The 21,262-nt window shown below is 34.3% G+C and overlaps 1 protein-coding gene and 1 long non-coding RNA gene across 2 annotated transcripts in view; one reads left to right on the forward strand and one right to left on the reverse strand.

Moving 5' to 3' along the window:
- Positions 1 to 4,238: 4,238 nt before the first annotated feature.
- LOC110991615 (calsyntenin-1) overlaps positions 4,239 to 21,262 on the reverse strand; it is a 135,593-nt gene continuing 118,569 nt past the window's right edge. Inside the window, exons 3-20 of the mRNA XM_022257057.2 lie at positions 14,834 to 14,955; positions 14,200 to 14,411; positions 13,725 to 13,871; positions 12,888 to 13,088; positions 12,676 to 12,756; positions 12,374 to 12,556; positions 12,016 to 12,143; positions 11,114 to 11,294; positions 10,266 to 10,403; positions 9,696 to 9,828; positions 9,080 to 9,276; positions 8,687 to 8,865; positions 8,496 to 8,612; positions 8,120 to 8,212; positions 7,853 to 7,970; positions 7,263 to 7,474; positions 6,479 to 6,593; positions 4,239 to 6,320 (exon numbers count right to left, since the gene is read on the reverse strand). Coding sequence (XP_022112749.2) covers positions 6,253 to 6,320; positions 6,479 to 6,593; positions 7,263 to 7,474; positions 7,853 to 7,970; positions 8,120 to 8,212; positions 8,496 to 8,612; positions 8,687 to 8,865; positions 9,080 to 9,276; positions 9,696 to 9,828; positions 10,266 to 10,403; positions 11,114 to 11,294; positions 12,016 to 12,143; positions 12,374 to 12,556; positions 12,676 to 12,756; positions 12,888 to 13,088; positions 13,725 to 13,871; positions 14,200 to 14,411; positions 14,834 to 14,955 — 2,625 coding nt within the window. The 3' untranslated portion in view covers positions 4,239 to 6,252. The remainder of the gene's footprint in view (positions 6,321 to 6,478; positions 6,594 to 7,262; positions 7,475 to 7,852; positions 7,971 to 8,119; positions 8,213 to 8,495; positions 8,613 to 8,686; positions 8,866 to 9,079; positions 9,277 to 9,695; positions 9,829 to 10,265; positions 10,404 to 11,113; positions 11,295 to 12,015; positions 12,144 to 12,373; positions 12,557 to 12,675; positions 12,757 to 12,887; positions 13,089 to 13,724; positions 13,872 to 14,199; positions 14,412 to 14,833; positions 14,956 to 21,262) is intronic.
- On the forward strand, positions 20,493 to 21,055 carry LOC123689972. The gene is made up of 2 exons (XR_006750819.1): positions 20,493 to 20,622; positions 20,808 to 21,055. It is a non-coding gene; the product is annotated as an uncharacterized LOC123689972 (long non-coding RNA).

Raw genomic sequence — 21,262 nt, forward strand, 5'->3', positions numbered from 1 at the left:
AATAAATTTACATGTCTATGTTTAACACATCAAATAGCTTTTTAATTATTTTAAAAACTGGTGTATGTTTTATTATATTAGGAAATATATATAATAACTAACGATACGTAGCAACTTCTTTTTGATACCTACTAGGCTTTAAAAGCTTTATATTTAACATCATTAAACGTAAAATATTACCCTCATAAGGTTTTAAATAATACTTAATAAAACTCTCCAACATTTTCCACTTGAAGCCAAAGCAAATGCAAGAAGCATCTGCTTTCACCGTGAATTAAAGTTCGTATCAAAAGCTAAGTTATAATGCTATATACCTAAGCTACCTAATTAAAGTAGATACCTAGAATCTTGAGAGATAATTCCTAAGCTCCATAGATCGCTTATTTACTTAGTATATAAGATAACTCGTTATATATTTATGTACGCTTGTGTACGTTCGCAAAAGGGCGGTCGTCATGAATTATTCACTATCCAAGCACGACTGAGTATCAATATCTATCTCTTTTTTGCATACGTTTAAATGTAATGATGTCTCTGTCTCGCTTTCTATAGGTATTGCGCTTTGCCCGCCACATATGGTCGTCTCTGTTTAATATACTGAATTCGTGTATGTTTCTTGCGCTCTCTCTCATTAGGTTAGTCGGAGCGTGTTTGCACGACGTTTGCCAGTCGCATTTTGTTTTTTGAACTTGTACAGAGTTGACAAATACAGACCTTACGAGAAAATAATATTTCTTTCTAGAATAACGAGGTTATTTAATTTCTAATATTGTAGGCTCTTTTCAGATTATATATATTATATCATGATACATAGATAACTGTACCAATAATGATACTGATATTTCCGTTGTGGTTTCTGGCAGAATGAGCAGCGCTGTGGAACGTCTGCTCCACAGCATAATGGTAAGCCAGAGCCAGTTACTACCACAACACACAGATTACACACTTAAAATGTCCTTTATTCCTTTTGAAGATATTGTTAATTCTCTGATTATTACTATAATTATTTTGTGTGTGACAGTGTGTGTGTTTCGTTAGTAATTAATGTTATGTTTTATTCTAACTCAAAGATATCATATAAAGTGGTAGATAAGTACAATTAGATTATTATAAAAATTCCCACAATCAGCCATATATTTATAATCTCATAAATATAAGTTAGTATTAACAACTTTGACATGATGTCATAAATATAAGTTATTTAGAATTGGTGTTAATCACAGTTAACCTTCCCCTTGAAAGAATTACACGGTAGTGGTCTAGTGAACTTCCAGGAAGGTGATTTCTGTCATGGCTTAACAATTTAAACATTGTAGGTTACAAGTCAATATATTCCTCCTCAATCGAGTACCTATCAACGAAGGTATGTGTATTGTTTTGTTCTCGCGCTATTTATAAAGAGCTTGTTTGAATATGTCAAGTGAAAGGCGAAATGATATTTTAATTTATTTATCAATATGAATGTGGATATACGTGTGAAAAAAAAAACTTTATCCGATAAGCTCGCAATATCGCGGCACACAATTCGCGAGGGAACTGTGTGCTGTCTGTGTTAATACTTTAAACAATTCGACGGTAATCAAAACGAAAAAAGTACGTACTCAATATCGTTTTGTTTGTAATCAAATTAGGCCTATTGTAACCGCGTACAACTCTACCATAGATTATTATTTTCTATGAACTTATAATATCTACTGATTCTCAGGATATCCACTCGTATTAAGTTACTTTAGATTTGCATAGTTCATTTGACACAAGCTGCAATGTGTTCACTTACTTTTACTTATTTCAAGTAGGTACGCCTATTAAATTTTGATTTTCAAAGTCAAAATAACAAGTAAAAGATACTAAAAAAAATACTCTAGTAGCTCATTCTACAGTCTAGTATCATACAGTCGAACAGTGTGTGAGTTATGCCAGAGTTGATTTCTTTAATCAAAATCAAATCAAATTATTTATTACAATTAAACCACCTAAAATGGCACTTTTTAACGTTAAATAAAATACTAAGATGATTCTAGTCGCCCCTTCCAAAAGGTACTTTCGTGTGGAGAAGAATGGGTAAGAAACTCCACACTTACTCTTTTAAAATAGGATTTAAAATATTTGTATACATTAGTTAAATAATTATATGTGAAGACAGTGTAAAATTACTGTAAGGGTCTATATTGTATTGTTAGTAGGTATACATGTTTCTCACATATTAACAAATATCAAAAATCAAATTAAAAAGAATTGATTTTGTCTAGTTTGGAGGATTTTTATCATGAATATACTTAATCCTTTAATTTGTAATATACTTGTCTACATGGTGTATGTTTAAAAATGGTAGTTAAATATAAAAAATGTTCAGTAAGTGATCAGATAATTAGTAATTACAGACTACAATCTTTTTCGAAATGATTCTTATCATTCTCCAGGTTTATCAAACCAAAAAGAGAAATCCATCTATTGGGCAACAAAGAAAACTATTCCTCACGATTGCTAATTCGGCTGGAACGCCACAGGCTTCTAGTTCAATGTAGGTTACATAGATGGCGCGTTTCTTGAAATTTGAAACCTAAACTATTTTTGTTAGTAAATCAATGGTAGTATTAAGTAAGGAAGAAGGATTGGACAAATAAGTAATACTATCGATCAACGGCTGTGGACCACTAATCGTCCACTGTATAATGCAGGTTTTTTTTAAATTTTTATTATTGATTTGGTGCCTAAAAGACTATGCCTCTATAAAAGTGTACGTCACTTTAAAATAACTTTATTCATAAAGGTAAACAAGTAAACTAATGAACGTCAGAAAAGAAGTTAAATTATTTCTAAATTTACTTTTACTACCAATTCGCAAGTCCAGGGCGTAGAGCGGACAAATATAATAAAAACTCTTCGCCACTATTTTTAATCGCTAAGTTATACAAATAGTTCGACTGGAGCCAATTAAATCCCAAAGATCAAGATTTAAATACTCTTTATATTATAAAAAAAGCTTTATTATTTTACGTTTAACGAGAGCTTTTTATTTATTTAGTGATAATCCTCTAATTTCGCTTGGGAGCTTTTTGTAAAAGCTCCTTACAAACTAACAAGTTAATTTAATAAATCTTATGACGGGTTTGACTATAAATATATTTTTGAAAGGTTTCGTATGATAAACACTGTGCGACGCGTCTAAGACCATTTTTGATTGATCCTTCAAAATTAGTGAACTTTTTTACTTCTGTCAACATTAGACTGCAATGGAAAGGAAAACAGAACATCAATAAATTGGATCTGTGTTGGTTTGTGGTACATTTGCATTATTTTCAGCACGGAATTCACTTCCTGTCTCCATCTGCTTATCTCCACCTTTGTCTTCCTTAAAATCTACTATATAAGCATTGCCTTTCTATTTTTAAGGAATTGTGTGTGCCCTTTATGTTTGTATGAAAAAGTAATTATAGAAAATATAATCAAGGAACTAGGTAGATTTTTCCCTATCATTAGTTGACGAGATCACTTGAAAGTGATAACGTCTTCCATTGCCCTCCTAATTATTTAGGTTTTGAAATTCAAATATGTACTTCAAGTTTGTCCCTTCGGGTCAAAGACAGAGCGGCACTTTCCTTATACTAATTATATCTAATTAAATTTTCTAACAATTTTGGAGAAATTATTATGATATTCAGGTTTTGGCGTAAGACCGGTACCTATGTTATTTTTATTTATTTATTTGTAAAAGCTTGTCAACCCTCGATACTCGAACACTGATACATTGGTACAAAAACAATAACATACAATGTTTAATGTGACAAGCACTCGGGGCATACCTCTTCCCTGCGTCTTCAGATTGAGGCGCCAAATCACGTCGCCAATACATTCAGTTCTGTCTCGACTCATTCAGTAATGAGAAATTACTGTACTGTTATTTAAATATTACCAACGTAGATGTAACGAATAGAGAAAAAAATATGCGTAGTTCCGTTTATATCAAACTAAAGCCTAAGCGGCGTTTTTCTCAAACTATATGAATTGGTTGGCGACTGAGCGAGTGACGGAACACGTCTCCATGGCATCTTGGTGAGGAACAGCCCTTATAGGCAAACATAATTTACAAAACAATTACTTTTATTTTACAAAAACTAAAATGAAAATCGATTTTAAAGTGTGACGGGAGCAACTTTGGATATCCAGCCCTACCTCGTTTGTTGCAAACAAATATTTAACAGTTGCATGTAAGAAACGGGTATAATAAAACATCGTTATATTTTAAAACAACTTTATTTTTAGCTAAAATATAATAATTCATACATCAAAGAAGTACCTAATTAATACAGTTAATACAGAATACAAAAAAAACTTAAAAAATAATAGCTACCATAAAATAATACGAAAATATTTCAAAACGCCTGCATTTGTGCATCAAGTGCTGGACCAAAACGGATTAAATTTATCGTAAAGGGCATTGGACGGTAGTTACAGAAAACGCATAGATATGGCACTAAAACATTAACGAATCTGCTTATAAGGTCAGGATTAATAAGCTGCCATAAACAATACAACTACCCTCATTTCAACATAAAACATGAGCCCTTTCGTATATTCTACCCGCGTTTCGCGGCACGTTATCTGTAATACAAATTCAAAAAAAATCCGGACGGCACGCGCAACGCATAAAACCGACAAAACCAACAAAAAACCGCCAATCGATAATTCTAAGGCTGATATGCAAGTGCCGTTCGAGAAACATTTTAACTATACTTACTTAGGGGAGAACCCTTGTGCGTGCGCACACTAACACGTACTTATCTAATTGTTAGTAAAAATCTTAACGCATTCAAAATATATATATAGTTTAGTAGTGACCTAGTATATGTGTAAGTCTATATTTCAAACTCTGTACCTAATATAATTTAAGCCGTCAAAAAGCTCGAAAGGGATAAACTACACGGTTTGTACGTATCGCTTGTACTAAATAAATGCTGGTATCGGGGACTTGTAGCGTTGGACAAGATAATTTCATTAAAATGGGCTCGAATTAAGAATTCGCTATTTTACGTGCACGTACGTACACGTACGTACGTGCGTTAACACGTATTACTTCGGGTTGAAGAAGTCACGAAATGTGGGCGAAATTATATCGAACCGCTTATAATATATTTTACATACTTAACTATTCTTACAACCGCCTACTATTTCATATAGAAACATAGAAAAGCCTTTGATTCTAAAGCAAGCGAAATAATTACGTATAAATCTGATATGATTATTTTGAGACTGGCATGGCCATTTTGGCCTAACCTTACCGATTGTCCCTTTAACATTTTACAAAATCAATTCCTTATATAAATGTGCGAAATTCTCGCGTTGGGACATTTATTGATATGAGTTAAATAAAATTTGTATTCTAAATAGTATTTGATGAAGATATTCGAGATTTGCGAACCGCAATTTGCTAATGCGCTGGCTTCCTTGAAACTGTTTTTTTTTTTAAATTATTATTAATTGTAATACTTAATTTATAACAAGTGATATAGTCAAAATCTATTATAATGATATCGAAAGGATTACTCATATTTGGTCGTAAAAACCGATAGTCGTAACAGCCGATGACGTTGTTATTAAGAACCTAATACAATACACTTCTTAAAATGTGTCAAAACATTACAACATATCTCTATTAGCATTACATTTAGGTAATATTTTCGGAGAATTATATCTCTTAGAATGACCAGCCGTTTCATTTGAATTTCCACATCTGGAACATTAAAGTAATTAATATCGCAAAATAACACAAAAACGACTTGAGTTTACGGTCTGTTGTATTAAAAAAAATAGGTACACGTCAATGCAGTATAATCGACGCCCAAAGCCCGCTTCATCGTATCTATTCATCTTCTCTTTACTTCTTCTATCCAAATATGAGTAGTTCGATGTCGTTATAATAGATTTTGACTGTATTACTAAATAAACACGACGAACTAATTTTAACGTATCAACTTTTCTGTGAAGAAATTACTGTCAACATATACACAGATGTCAAAGACAACAAGAACAGATAAACAAAACATGTATAAAAAGAATAAAATACAAATTTCATTAATAAAGAAATTGTGTACATATTAACAATTTGCGGATCATATGCGATCTTTATATTTTTCTCATCCAAATATCAATACATATCCCTTTGTGCAAGCGAGTCGGAGATACAGTGTTTGCGCGGGCGAGAGTGAGAGGGCGATAGTGCGTTAAGTACTGTGTGCGAGCGAAACGGCACGCTTACATCGTGCTGTTGTCCCACTCTAGCTGGCTTATGTTTCTGTACTTGTGCTGCTTTCCTTGTATTACTGAAAAAGAAATATTCCTTCATTACCGCAACACATGATAAATTATATAAAAAATCTCAGTGTTTGTTTAAAATAATGATAACAAAATCATCTCCTTAAATTGGTTGATTTTCAAAATAATTAATTTACGACTAAAAAGGCGTTATGGTGACAATTACCTTCATCCTCTTCGTCGGAAGAATCATGCCTGTCAGTGTCAGAATCGGAGCAAGACTCGTCCGAACTGTCACACGCCACTGCGCCATTCGTCGACACGCCACATTTAGGGGCGCTCTGCGGAATTCAAATACGATTGTTACTACAAAACAATTTACTCTAAATAATCACTAGATGGCGCTTTGTGTCTATAGAAGGCAGTTTTATTTTATTTTTGGATTATGTAAATCTGTTCGTCCTTTTGTAGAAAACAAACCTATATTAACTAACTAACTTTAGGCGACGGCGGAGAGACTTTAATCTAGATTTGACATAACTTGGAACTGTTTATTAAGAGGTCGTTTACGTTGTTCTCTTTTATACATATTGTGGCCGATAGAGTAAGGTATAGTTCATTCAACGACCACAACTATTGTATGTGTTAGTTGGAAAGTGGATAAATTTCTCAAAACAGCCTAAGACGATCAGATCACGCTTTATTAGACTTGCTGGCAAAACTGAACGAACGGTTGGCCAATACAACATATAGTTATTGACACTCATAAATGATTTTATTTTCAGCTTTTAATTTTATTTTCAAAAAAACATTCCTACGACCACTAAACGAACGAAACTACTGTGAGGAAACCTCAGACCCAAAAAAATGGTGGTGTTGGGCACAGGAGGCCGAGCACCTACTTGCCTATTAGTTGAGGCCCGAGGCCCAGATGTTAAAATATTGTAGCATCATCCATAATTATTCACTTCACCTATTATAAATTAGTAATTCAGTTATCTTTAGTATACCTCGTCCATAGGGTTGACAGTGATCGTCAACGCAGAATCGTCCCAGGCCATTTCAGAGTCGTTTGCTGGCACACGGTGACGCGTAACAGTCGCACGTGAATCGCGCGATGTCGCGTCGTGTCGCGCTGCACGTGCTCGGGCGATGCCCAGGGCTATAAGCACGACTACGGCGCCGAAGCAAACCGCGCCGATCACTAGGGCTACGTTGTTGTCTGAAAAAAAGGAGAAAGAAAAGATATAAATAATTAATACAACTGTTTTGCCGAGAGTTCCAAATAAGTGGATTTTTCAATTATTTATTCTAGGTATTTTAAATATATTTTGAAAATTTACTGTGTTTTCTTACTAATTTCTTCCTAAAACCAATAAAGTTTCTTCAGTGAATAATTCAATTTTTTATACTAATTAATGAGGGCAAAATAAATTTAAAAAGGTTAAGGGGGGGCATGGTTAGGAAACACTACTAAACAAACGAATGCTCGAATAATAATGACTCTATATTGGAATAAATGTTTCTTAAATACTAGATACAGATCTATAGAATATAGATTATGTAGAGGTGACTTCAAAGATTTTAGTTAAATACTTACTATCATTATGATGAATATCCAATAAACGCGGTGATGGCATATCAGCGGAATGTATGGAGTGCAGGGCATGAGCAGCGAACGCACGCGGTACTTGAGCGGCCACTGCTGCCTCACCAGACTAAAAATAAAATATTCCGATTCGAAGGACCAAAAAAAAACTACGAGTAATGATTTAAATAAACAATAAGTTATTTTAGAAGTAATTTTAGAACATTTTTCTAAGAAAATTCGGTTCTCATTCCTTAACATATAAATTTATATTAATACCTTATCTCTTACAACAGCATCAAGTTTATCGGCTAGTCCACTTGGCCTTTGAGCGTGTAATTCACCAGCCGCTCGGGGATGAACCACTGTCAACTGAAAATTATATTAATTAGTATATTACATTTAAAATTGTAAATACAGTTCCTAAGAGATATTCATTAAATAAATAATTTTCACTTTATGTTTACAACTCACATATAACAAAATAATTAATACTATGAAATGCTATGCCTATAATGCCGAAGTGACTTCCTGCGTCTGGCTCTACTTTCGGGGCGTAACTACGACAATTCAGGAAACCGCCAAGCTTATAAGACTAAGGAAACCTGTACTTGGTTTTGGTTTTGGCTTTGGCTCGTATTTTAATGTTTATTACCGTTTGTACGTATTCGTTGCTCGTAAACCGTCCGTTGAGTTCCGAGCACGTTAGCTTGAACACGCGGTTGAGGTAGTAGGCAGGCTTTTTGTTGCTATATTCGATTTCACGTAGGACCTGAAAATTATTTTTGGTTAAACTAAACTATTACAGAAAAATATTATTAACAGCTAAATAATCAATTCACCCACCTTTTGATAATTATGCACAGTATCTGCACCAGTTAAACTGACTCCATCCCGAGTAAGCGTTGCCTGGATATCCGAAGCGGGTAGGACCGAGTGTCCGCGTAGAGCGAGAGCTTCATGATCCGGATTCAAAGCCGGATATACGGATACGACGCACGAATCTAATTTTTGTGTTTCTGCTTCTGTAAATACAAATTTACTGTATACAAATACAGTTTTGTAGGGAATACAAAATGTGTTTGAGGAAGACTTCATTCACTACAAAAACTTTTCTAGAATTTTGTAAATAAAACTTAATGTTGTGTTAAGTAAATATCGTTAAAAAGTCGTTATACAAGTGTTTTAAATAAAATCATACCCTTCACGAAACTATCTTACAGCCAAATTTTCACTAACCTCTCAGCGAATCCCTATCACGTGATAATAAAACCTTAACTTCCAAGTCCGGAAAAACTGGAAGACCGGCTCTGAAATGGGCGTAGTCCCTTGCAGCATCAGAGCTGCCATTCAGCAGAATTGTTGGCGTTTGGGGTGAGAGTACCATCACGTATGATTCAGCCGGTCTCGCTTTGATCACACGGCCATTATCACAACTGAAAGGAACATTTAGATCAAGGTGTGATTTTTAATTTAAATCTTTTATAGAATAAAGATTTTTTTTGAAAACCAAAAGTTACGAGATAGGTAGGATAGGTTCTGGACATAGGCGTTCTCCTTTTTCATCAGTACTCTCTGCACTGGCCTCTCTACATCCACTGCGAGCCATCCTCCTTAAAGATGTCGTCATTCCACCTGGCGGTAGGCGACCCGGGCGGTCTTTTGTTCAGGTCACTATTCAAGGCGCCTGCAGGTCCATGCGCACTATTTGAACTGCCCACCGCCACTTAGATGTTACGACGGCATTTATTACGTCTTGTATTGCATTGTGTGTATATTTCAAAATTACGACGAATCTTATATTATTTATACTTTATTCGGCCGGTTCTAACTAATTTTGTAAAAAACAACTCACGTAATAGTAGTATCAAGATGTACGTTGCGTCTTCCAGGGGTCGGGAATGATCGTGCATCACCATACGCGACACGACGCACCAAAGTCTCAACTTCGGATGCGCCGTCTCCTTCCACCGACACAGATTTCAGGTCTGCGAGTAAAATATTCATAAATGATAAGTGTAAACAATTGAATTATTATTATTCACACAGAAAATATTTGAAGAAGCAAATAACACTAATATTAGTTTCATTTTGACAACTACAAAACTTTTAAAGACTTCACTTTTACACCATTACACAACACAACCAATTTAGCTTGTTTGTTCCCTTTTGTAAATCTTTTTGTTATATAATGTATCATGTATTCCATCTGTGGCTATGTTCTCGGTGTATTTGTTTGCTATTATATGTAATTTGTGTTAGCTGTAGGAGTACAAAATAAATAAATAAATAAATATATATTTTCCTTTTATGTAATGCAACGAAGTGTTAATAAATAAATAAATATAATTATACAAACGCACTCGGATGCTGGTCTTGGCAATATAATTTAAACATATGTATATATTTATTAAAAAATACTCACATAGATCAGGCGCCAAAGACAATCCCTCGCGACATCTAGCGGCACAGCGTAAAGCCGCTGGTGATTGAACTTCGCCTTCGACCACACCAAGACCTGCCATCCATCCATGGAGGTGGTGCTTCATGTCGCTTTCTGTACCTGTAATGTAAGATATACCAAATGAAAATGCGTGAACTAAGCAATGCAACACAAACGGGTAAAAACACCTAAAACTACAAATTTTACATTTTATAAGTAATTTAAATACACTTTTCGAATTACCCGATAGGCGCTTTACAACGTTTTTAATTGGTCAGCCAACTACTGAATTTATCTCGACTATACTGTGCGCGAATACTCGCTCGTGCGGTGAAGGGAAACATCGCGAGAAAACCACAAATTACGGACAGTGTCAGAATGTATCACAACAATACAATAACAGGTTGATCACCTACTTGTCTATAAAATAAAATAATCGAAAATCAGATAGAATCTGTGGATCCAAGATAGAAGAGGGCTATAGCGCTACTGGATTATGATTAAATAAATTATGTAAAAGAATAAACTTGATGATTAAAACGAGAGGCGGTGTATTGCCAGTTCTTCTCTTCCGTTCTACGCCCTTGATTTGGTAATTGGCAGTAAATGTAAAATTAGAAGCATTTATTGTATATTTCTTTTTTTGACGTTTATAAGTGTACATTATGTTACCTATTTATACGAAATTAAGTTATCTTTTGCCACTGAGCGTAACTCTTATAAAACTTGCCTATTGGTTGGTATAAGTTAACGGTTTAAGATATTTATTTTTATGAAATGACAACATTCACATACATGAGAAAATATATATAATAATAGATTGAACTCACCTTGCCAGCAAGCCCCAACCACGAGCGTAGTATTAATTCCATGGGCGGGGTGAAGAGGCCAGTCATCAATAACTTCCGGTCCCTTTCCGTCCAACGCGCGATAAAGCTCGCCGTCAACGTACAACTCTACGTTCGGGAAACGTACGTTGACAGCGTAGTGATGCCATTCATCGTCACACACCTGTAAAAATATACAAAGATATATTATATGACAATGTTATTGCGGCAGACTGTCCCTGTGTAGAGGAATCAGTCAAACACGAAATCCTTGGACCAGTGAGGTCGCCCCGTGAAGCCGCAGGAAAGTTCTGGGCTTCAGGAAGGAGCTAGACTGGCTTATTAACCAGGACTGAATGCATAATAGACGATATGGGCCTCTAAGTACGGAAACTGAGTCCACTACACTATGATTGTAATTAACAAATTTGGTGAAAAATCTTATTGAAAAATTTTATTGTTGCATGATTATTTATACAAAATTAATCTAGAACGCAAATCAAACTTAAATATAGTTTCAAGAGCTTTATCTGTATGATGATATTTGACAACGCTTAAGAATGTCAGATGATAGCCAAAACCATTTTTGTGAAGATACTACACACATACGACACGTATTTTCTTAAACTACACTAGAAAGGAATCTTATCGCTTTTGAGTTTAAGACATATTTTAGAAACAGTTTATTCATTACGTACTTTTTCCTATTTACCAGATTAATTTATATTCTTTAAAGAAAAACACTTTTTTACGGATTAAAGTTATGTATTATTGTATTTAAATAATTATAAGTTAAAATACAATAATACATAACTTTAATCCGTAAAAAAGGGGTTTCTTTTTAAATGTGTAAAAGTTATGTTAATAAAAGACAATACTAATTTAAATTCTGCTCATCTACTAACCTCTGGTAGCTTCCAGCGCCACTCAGCAGGTCTGAAGATGTTCAGATCACCCTCTCCAAAGTCTCTCCTCAGTAGAAGGATAAGACGACAGTTTCGCACAAACAACGCGTAGTGGTGTCTATTCATTTCTGGAAATTAATTAATTTGTATATTAAATGACATAATATGGATGATGTTTTTATGTGATAATGAAAAATATTTGCTGAAAGGAAGTTAAGTGCAATGCTCTTGAAGAAATTCTATAAAACAGAGATTGGAAATATTGAATTTATTACGATAAATCCGTCATTTTGTACATTCAAAATGATGGATTTATAGTAATAAATAAATAATTAATGATTAACATATATTAACTTACTATGGTCATCAGCGAGACATAGGATGTGCTCTTTGCGATGCTTGTCGTGGTCCGGCGGTGGGGCGTGACGGAGCCAAGTGGAGACTGAGAAGGTGGTCCCTAAGGTGTGCTTCATCAGTGATTCTGGCACCACGGCTGACGTAGACTCGCCGTCGAATTCAAACATTTGTTCACCGTCGCGACCTGCATAAATACATAATCGAAGTTTGAGTTTTACTAACAACATTTCAGCCTTTTTTATGTTCTTCTGACACAAGTCTAAAAAATATAGTATTTTTCTTTAGACAATAAATAATTCTTACCCGAATCAGGCTTCAAAGACTTGGTCCATTCGTTGCCGACGCCAGGGCTTGGTAGTAAATCAATCGTGTTGGATTCCATACCTGATATTTATTCAATAATTAGTACATAAATAATAAATAAAGGCATTTTTATCTGACCGTTGCGCAAATGATTCAAAATTGGTAAAAAAAAATATTGAAACTCCTCCTTGAGTGATGAAAGGTCCACTTACCGCAAATGGACTTCTGTGCCTGCAACGTATACGTGTCGCGATCGCATGCGACACCCACGCGTGACGCTTGCAGGGTCACGGCGGCCTGAATCCGCGTCACGCCGGGGCAGCGTTCGTCACTTGAGCACGCTTCCAATCTTGCAGCGGGGAATAGGGCCAGAGGGCCAGTGCCGGGAGCGTAGTCCACACGTTCTGCGATTCCTGTAACGTAATTCGCATATTACTTTAAAGGAAATTATATCTTACTAGCAGACTCGGCCAAGCGTTGCTGTGGCTAAGGTTTTTGTTATATTACATAGTAGTAAACTATTCAAGGAAAACGGTGGGAGAACTTATGTGAAACGTTGGTACTTTTAACACAGCGCCATCTGTTAGTATTGTATCAAATAATAAACAAATAATTTGCAATTAAATAAAATTGCGACTATAATTGAAGATATAAGCTATCCTATCTCTTAAGTTGGACCAGACTGCTCACGGTGTGCTTATTTAATTTAAATTCGGTTTAGTAGTTTAGGAGTCCATCGCGGACAAACATCGTGACAGGAGATTTATATATATTAAGATAACATAATCTACACAGATACTCCTGGCATTTATTACATATACCGGTACAGGGGTTTTAATCGAATTTAGTACTTGTACTTTGAATGTATGACAACAACAAATATAGTAACATATTGTAAACTCTAGTATTGGCAACACAAATTAGTTTTGGATTTAGAAAACCTAGTATCAATTGGTAATGAATAACAGGTCTAGAGCATTAGCCGAGGATGACATAATGTATTCTTTTGTTTGTTAGGTCAAACTATCTCTCACACTTGTATTTATTACCTTTCCATCCAGCTCTGCAGGGCTTGTTAACTTTGATGGTGACCATGACTGGTGCGGATTGCATCATCCCACAGTCGTACGCCACCACTGATAAGATGTGATTGTGGGATTTCTCGTAGTCTAGAGGTTCCGTGTTGCGGATTACACCTGGAATATTTATATTTTAATGATGTAATACTCGAAGTAGTGTTAAGACTATCTAATGATTTTTTTGCTCCGTTTAGCTAAACGGCTAAGCTGTTAATTCAACGGATTAAGTTAAGTATTAGTTGGCCGCGACATATACATTTAAACAACCCTCGCTACTTCTGCTGTCGCTACTGGAAATATTACCCTAAATAATTCTTGCTTTTCGTCTTGTGAGAGTTCATATTCAGCTCTTAGTAGCAGTGGCAGCACGGGTGCCCTACTTACTAATTCTGCCCACTTTCTTTACCGACGGTTTCAGTGTCAAAAATATTGTTCAATGTCTTACCTTCATTATTAATAGTAAACGGTTGGCTTCTATCAGTCAAGATCTCGTATTTGCAGATATCTCCATATCGCGGTGTGCAGTCCCGATCAGTGGCTTCTACTTTAACAATTTCGTCGTAAATTTTGCCTTCGTCCACAGATCGAACGTACGCTGCTTGGCTGAATATTGGTGCGAATTCGTTCACATCCGTTACTGTTATGTGGACTGGGACGCTGGAAACCATACCAATTATAGATTATAATATTATTAACAGCACTATAAATCCTTGTTATATATAAAGTTATTAAAGTAATTAATTGACTTGCTTATGTACGAATACGAAGTGTAAGTCGCTGATCACGACTGTTGTATAAAAATTGTAGCGTAATTACGATAATAAATCCAGTTAAAAAAAAAAAGTAATGAATTTCACAAATAAGGCAATATCGTAGAAAAATGCAATAGTTTTTAAAAATTGACTTGTCGTGAATTATTATAATTAATATTAATTTGATAACGTAATCATATATTTCAATAATTTATGATGTAGTGATAAAATATTACAAGGATTGACTATATTATGACTCATATAGTAGGGCCCAAATAGTAGGGCCCGTTTGCTCCCTGTTCTATATAAAAAAAAAGAAATACTTACGTGTTAGAGTAGGAGCCATCACATCCGACAGCTGCGATGTCAAATTTGTAGTTCCGTCTCTTTTCACAGTTTAGCGGGTACCTGACCCGCAGTCGCGCCTCATTCTCGTCAATCACCATTATCTGTCAACATCATGCTCAAATAAAATACAATTCGTAGACAAGGGTTCTGTATCTCGAGGGTAAACATCTATATGTAATATAATTAATCCCAAAAATGTCTCTAAGCTTACAACTCGAAAACATATCAATAAGAAACTCTTTTTTAAATGTATCGAACCTGAGCCCTGAGCTTAAACCTCTTAAAACTCCTCTGTCGTGTTTATTGTGCTATATACTCCTATGTAGCTATTAAAAAAGTAGGCTAATGGCGGCTTTCTATACTCTATCCCAATCCAATTTTTACTAGAGTTATTATGATTCTGATTTGTTTGTTATTCCTAAACTGTTTTACAGTTTCCAATCATTAATTAGAGCTGTTTTTGAGACCTACTATGTAAATACACACTTTACGCATTCACTCACTCACACATTTACACGCACACACTTACTTATGCTCTCAGACGTGATGATAACGGTTAAAAAAAGATAAATAAAATAGCATAAATAATGTAATTATTTTAAGTAATTAAGAATTAAGTTTGTTTGTGGAAGAGCTGGGAACCCTGACACATGAATTTTTTACCAAAAAGGGTTTCCAAATCTTACACCTAGGATTGAAAATGTACCTACATAAAATGAATAAACACTTTTTTATTATTTTTATTATTATTACTTAACGAATAAAAGTACGAATATTGTAACGACCGATTAAAACAAAGCAAATGCCACGAGTGAGGTGCCATCTTGATTCAGTATATAGATTCATTGAGTAGTCAGTGGAGAATTGTGGTGATATGAGATTAGGCCGGGTAGGATCTGGTATAATGTGATTGTCCCTTGGAGAACCCCGATGGCCCATCTTAAGATCGTGTGAAGGGCTGAGGTGTTTTTAGTGGTCTTACTACTACTCTGAATAGCAGATTTAGGCTTTAGTGTAGACCCAGCCTAACAGTACTCGTGTCATCTCGACATCCATGGCTCGGGACTGCATTTTCACATCATTAAAAAAATGGTAGATTGTGATTAAAAGTGAGATTCGCGCCCTGAATTTAAGCTATATTGTTATCTGTAGTGTTTATAGGAATCAGTCTAAACTAAATACTGTACGATAATTCGTGTCTTTTCGTGTCATTATTTCGACGATATAAGTGACGATATTTCACTAACATATATGCTTCGTGATTCTTAGAATGTATTGGTTTCATTTGTACAGATATAAATCTGAAGCCGACAACTAAATGGAATTGAAATGGAAATCGATCATTGATTTAAAACAGAAATAGCCTTTGACCTTTGATGCTTTTCGGCAAAAGATTTAATTTCACTTAAATTCGATATGATAGATTAGAAGAAAAAATTGATATATTCTGAAGTGAGCTGATCAATTAAAAAAAAAACATTGTCAAGCGACTATTTCTAATAACACTATTTTCTTTTGTTAAATTTATGTTTTTTATTGTCATTTATTTTACAATAAATATCTTGTGACATATACTGTAAGAAATATATGCTTAATAAATAAAAACTTGCTACATTGTCGTACTCAGTCGTTACTACATAAATATGAAAGATTGTATCATTAAAGTTATTTACGATTTGCTCCCGTGTATCACCCTAACGGAGGAACAACTAATAATAATCCTTTGACGGAGTCATTTCCCGAATTAGATTCTAGACTTGAATTGAATTGAGATGGCTGACAAAGGCACACTATTATACAAAATTCCATATGTCAATCGAATACAAAATTGACAAATCCGATACACGGGCTACATGAAATGCCCGGTCGTTCAAAAGGCTTACGTTGTCGAACATATAGATTCTAGACTTTCTTATGATTTGAATGAAATCTAGATCCTGAGTCCTTTCACTAGAATAACATACTATTCCGAAAACAAGTTTCATGTATTTTTTACGTATCAACTATCCCACGTTGATGATTGATTGATCAGGTATTTTAAGAGCGTAGTTTCCATAGCGGAAAAATGTTATCTAACGGGCAAATAATTAATCCACAATCTTTGTCTAAACAGTCCGTGACAGTGGATCGATCTCCTATCTACATTAGGGATGGCGATCTGAGATCGATTAATCGAAGAATCGATTTTTCGAGCAGAAAATATCGATTTTTTAAATCGATATGAAGTACTGTGTCGATTCACTGAATCGATATAATTATCACCCTTGAAAATCGACATTCGATTTTTTCTGTTTTGGTATAAACCATACAATTATTTGCATTTAGTTGAATGTGCCTGAATTATAAGAGTGCTGCCGGTTAAAGAGTTAACTACTCATAAACTCGCGAGATGGCTGTATGTTTAGTATCCTTTACTCGCCTCTCTTTAATAAAAAAGTTACGTTTGTAGTCTTTGACTTTATGTATTTATAATCTGTGACGATTGATATTGCATTATTCATTTGTTGTTGTCGTTTAATGAATACTGTTATTAGCGTAATATAAGTATTTTCATGATTGATTTTCATCAGATTTTCATGTAGTGTTTGTTGCGAAATAATAACTAATTGAGAGTAGGTAAGTAAATAAGTAAAGCGCTTCTTATTTTTTACTTTGACGCTATTATTTTCAGTTTGTTCTGTTAGTTGTGATTATCATTTAAATTTACTTTTACACAGGAATAATCAGCATTGAAATAACTAATAAGTAATATGTGGAATTCTTATTGATGGAAGTGTTCATACTTCATTCACGATTACTTTATGTCCAATTATCTATTTAACGTCAAAGCATCAAATTATTCATCTTGTTTACAGAAAAAATAGTAAAGCTCCCATTATCATTTTAAAAATAAACTATCGCTTTTACTCTAATTTTATTTTAATCAAGTAATCGCCAGGCTAGGGATGGCGATTCTTTCGGAAAAATATCAATTTTTAAAGCAATTCGTATCTTAATTAATCGATTCACATTTGGTGCTATTTTTATATAAAGGTTCCTTTTTTATAAAATGTTAAACTATTCTTTCATATAAAATATTCTTTTAAATTCATTAAGAAATTATGGTAACTAATCCTAATAGGATTTTGAATATTACTCGAAACTAGTGACTAATTACTTAAAATATCATTGTTTATCAAGTTTAATACATATAATAAATGAGGAATAAATATATTTTTTCAGCATGTCGGGTAGAAGTGATTTATGGAATCATTTTATTAAAAAAGACTTCGGAGGCACATGCAAATATTGTCACCAGGACGTAAAAACTAAGGGACCCTTGGAAACGCAAACTTGAAAAAAAGATCGATTTTTTAAGAATCGATTTTGTAGGCCTCGATTTTTTCGTGAATCGATTCATTAGACTACGATTCGAATCGATTTAAAAATCGATCTTTTTCGTAAAGAATCGCCATCCCTAATCTACATCCCAATCACCAAACCTTACGAAAACAAACCATTTTTGGCGACGGAAAGAATGCAATCTCTTCGCTTTTAACACTCATATTAGATAATAAATAAAAAACAAATAAAGTAAATAAAACCGTACAATATTAATATATACAGTCTATGTTTAAAACATATCAAATAGTTTTTAATTATTTTAAAAACTAGTGTTTGTTAAAATCTTAAGATAGGATATTGGCACAGTTGAACTGTCATTGTCCATACAAACTCCACATACACCGATCTGACCTACCAAGCATAGCTTGCATCGACAGATGGCTATTACAATCAGTTGATTGGTTATTGGCACACTTTTATCAATATTTGGATTAAGATCTATCGCAGAAGGTTCAAAATGGATTGATATAGGTTATTGGGTTTGGACGTAAAGCGTAAATCTTTCCAATTTTAAACTAAAATTTTACTTACAATAACTCTTTCATGACAAATATTGGACACGTTATAAAATAGCCCATCAAGAAGTTGCAAGCGGCAATAAATTTTAAAATTGAATAAGAATTTATATAACACGTGACAGCTTACTCTCAACGCAATAAAGCTCAAATTACAACATCCATATGCAGTAGATTTCTCATGAGAAATCGTTGCTTACTTCACTCGTAAAGTGTGACAGGAATTTTACAATCGCATTCGCGGTCGTAAACTTCATTACTTTTAAAGGTTACGATTTTGGTGAACACTGACTGATAACTTTTATGGGTTTTACGGACAACGTAAGGGAATATTTAAAACCTAATAACCTCTTAAATTAGTTTATATCTGTTCATTAAAAAAATATTATTAAATTAAACTGAAAAGTGTAAACGCATATATATATATATATACACTATTATACTATAAACAATTGTTTGTGGTAGGAGGCAAACGGGCTAACCTGATATTAAGTAATACCGCCGTCCATGGACACTTACATTATCAGAAGACTCGCAAGTACGTTACTGGTCTTTCAAGAATTGGTACGTTCTTTTCTTCAAGGACCCTAAGGAAATACTTCTGTGGGCAGCTGGTTCCACATAGTGATAGTGCGCGGTAAAACTGACATAGAAAAGTTCAGTTGTGAAACGACTGACATCAAGGAGATACGGGTGGTATTTTGTAAAACTCACTCTTATAGTTCAATTTCTATATGCCGTTATGGATACGAGAAATTTAAAATCTTTAAAGATATCAGCCCCGCTTATTTTTATGAGTATTTCCTTCAGAATCTTCGAATGAATGAGAATGTTATTTTGGATATAAAAACCGCATAAAGATGTATATATAAAAACTGTTCAGTCAAATATCAATCAAGAACAAACTTTTAACTCAAAATTACTTTTATTTCGTAAAAACTGCAATAACAAAATTATGAATACGAAACCTATAAAATGACAACTTTTTGTATTGTGCAGAATAAAATGGACAAATAAAAAGCGAACACGGTTCAATAATTTTAGTACAATTCTAGTACCATTTTTCTGCAATTGCGACATTGGATCGCACACTGAATGTATAAAGTTTGCATGTTGATTGCCTAGTAACGATTTAACTCGATACGAGAGTTATGTAACCTAACATTATTTTAGTAATGGCGCTTCTAAACGGGCCATGTTTTGCTGCAATTGATGGCTGCAACACATGGCCCGGCAACATTGCAAACAATGTCAGCCACACTATGCAATGTTGCAGTAATGTCCCGGCCATATAGCCAAACATGTTTTGTGTAGCCACTTATGGCCGATATGGCCCCGATGGGTTGCCGAACGATCGCTAGGCTATCGAATTCAACTGCAATATTGCACAGCCAGTTCTATTGTTGTTTCAGTCACTCTCTTTGTTATGGCATAGTGTATCCTTTTCTACGCGACATGAAGTTTGCTATGAGTGAAGTGTGCCTGTTGCTATATTCTGTGTTTTGCGATCAGCTGGATTTTGACAACTACGTAAAAATGGTTACTGGTCTAACAAGACAATTACTGATTTTATTGAAGAAATACATTTGCACCCCGAGTTGTGGGATATAAAAACCGGCTCATAAAAAGATGGAAATTCTAAAAAAGATGCATGGAATGAAATCGCTGAAAAGTTTGGCATAACAAGTAACGAGGCTTACAAAAAATTCAGAAGCCTAAGAACTTACGCAAATAATGAGGAGAAAAAGAAGGAAAGTGGTAGTGCTGGCGGTAAAACAGTAAAGTGGTTTGCTTAAGATGCGATATCGTTTCTCTTTACTCAAAATACCACGAATATAGGATTACATAGTGAAAATGAAAACTTCTAACGTAAGTATCTTTAATAAAATATTTTAGTCATTATAAATGTACATATCTCTGTATTACGTATGTTATATATCGATTGATAAATTGAACTTCTTCCCTCGAAATCTTTTGCAACTTGTTTCCATTCTGTTACTCCTGACGGCATCTGAAAGGTTTAAAGATATACTAAAAATTTTATGCATTCACAGGCGACTGAAACTACATACTGACATCAGTGCTGACCCACGTGAAGTCGTAGAATCAGAAACAACCGACACTTTGGAAGCCGTCGATACTACTCCAAAACCACGTACTAAAAGGCTCAAATTATTATACGCGATGCTGGCGAAAATAAAAACGAATATGCTGCTACTAGATACCTATTATTATTAAATTTAAAAAGTACATAATAGTTACTACCTATGCGTAACATATTTAATAAACCTATGTTAACTTACCTTGATGTATTATTTTAATCCTTCTATAATAGCTGTACACACCTCTTGTATAAAAGTTGAAATCTAACACTTGGAACAGGTACATAAAACTTTTAAATGAATCTCCTGTTGCCAAAAACCGTAGAGTTATCGCAAATCTCGTGATGGCGATGAAACAGGTATTGCTGTTCTCATGTTTGTATCATTTCTTTTTATTTTTGGTCCAA

This window comes from Pieris rapae, chromosome 18 (genome assembly GCF_905147795.1).
Source record: "Pieris rapae chromosome 18, ilPieRapa1.1, whole genome shotgun sequence".
Classification (NCBI taxonomy): Eukaryota; Metazoa; Arthropoda; class Insecta; order Lepidoptera; family Pieridae; genus Pieris; species Pieris rapae.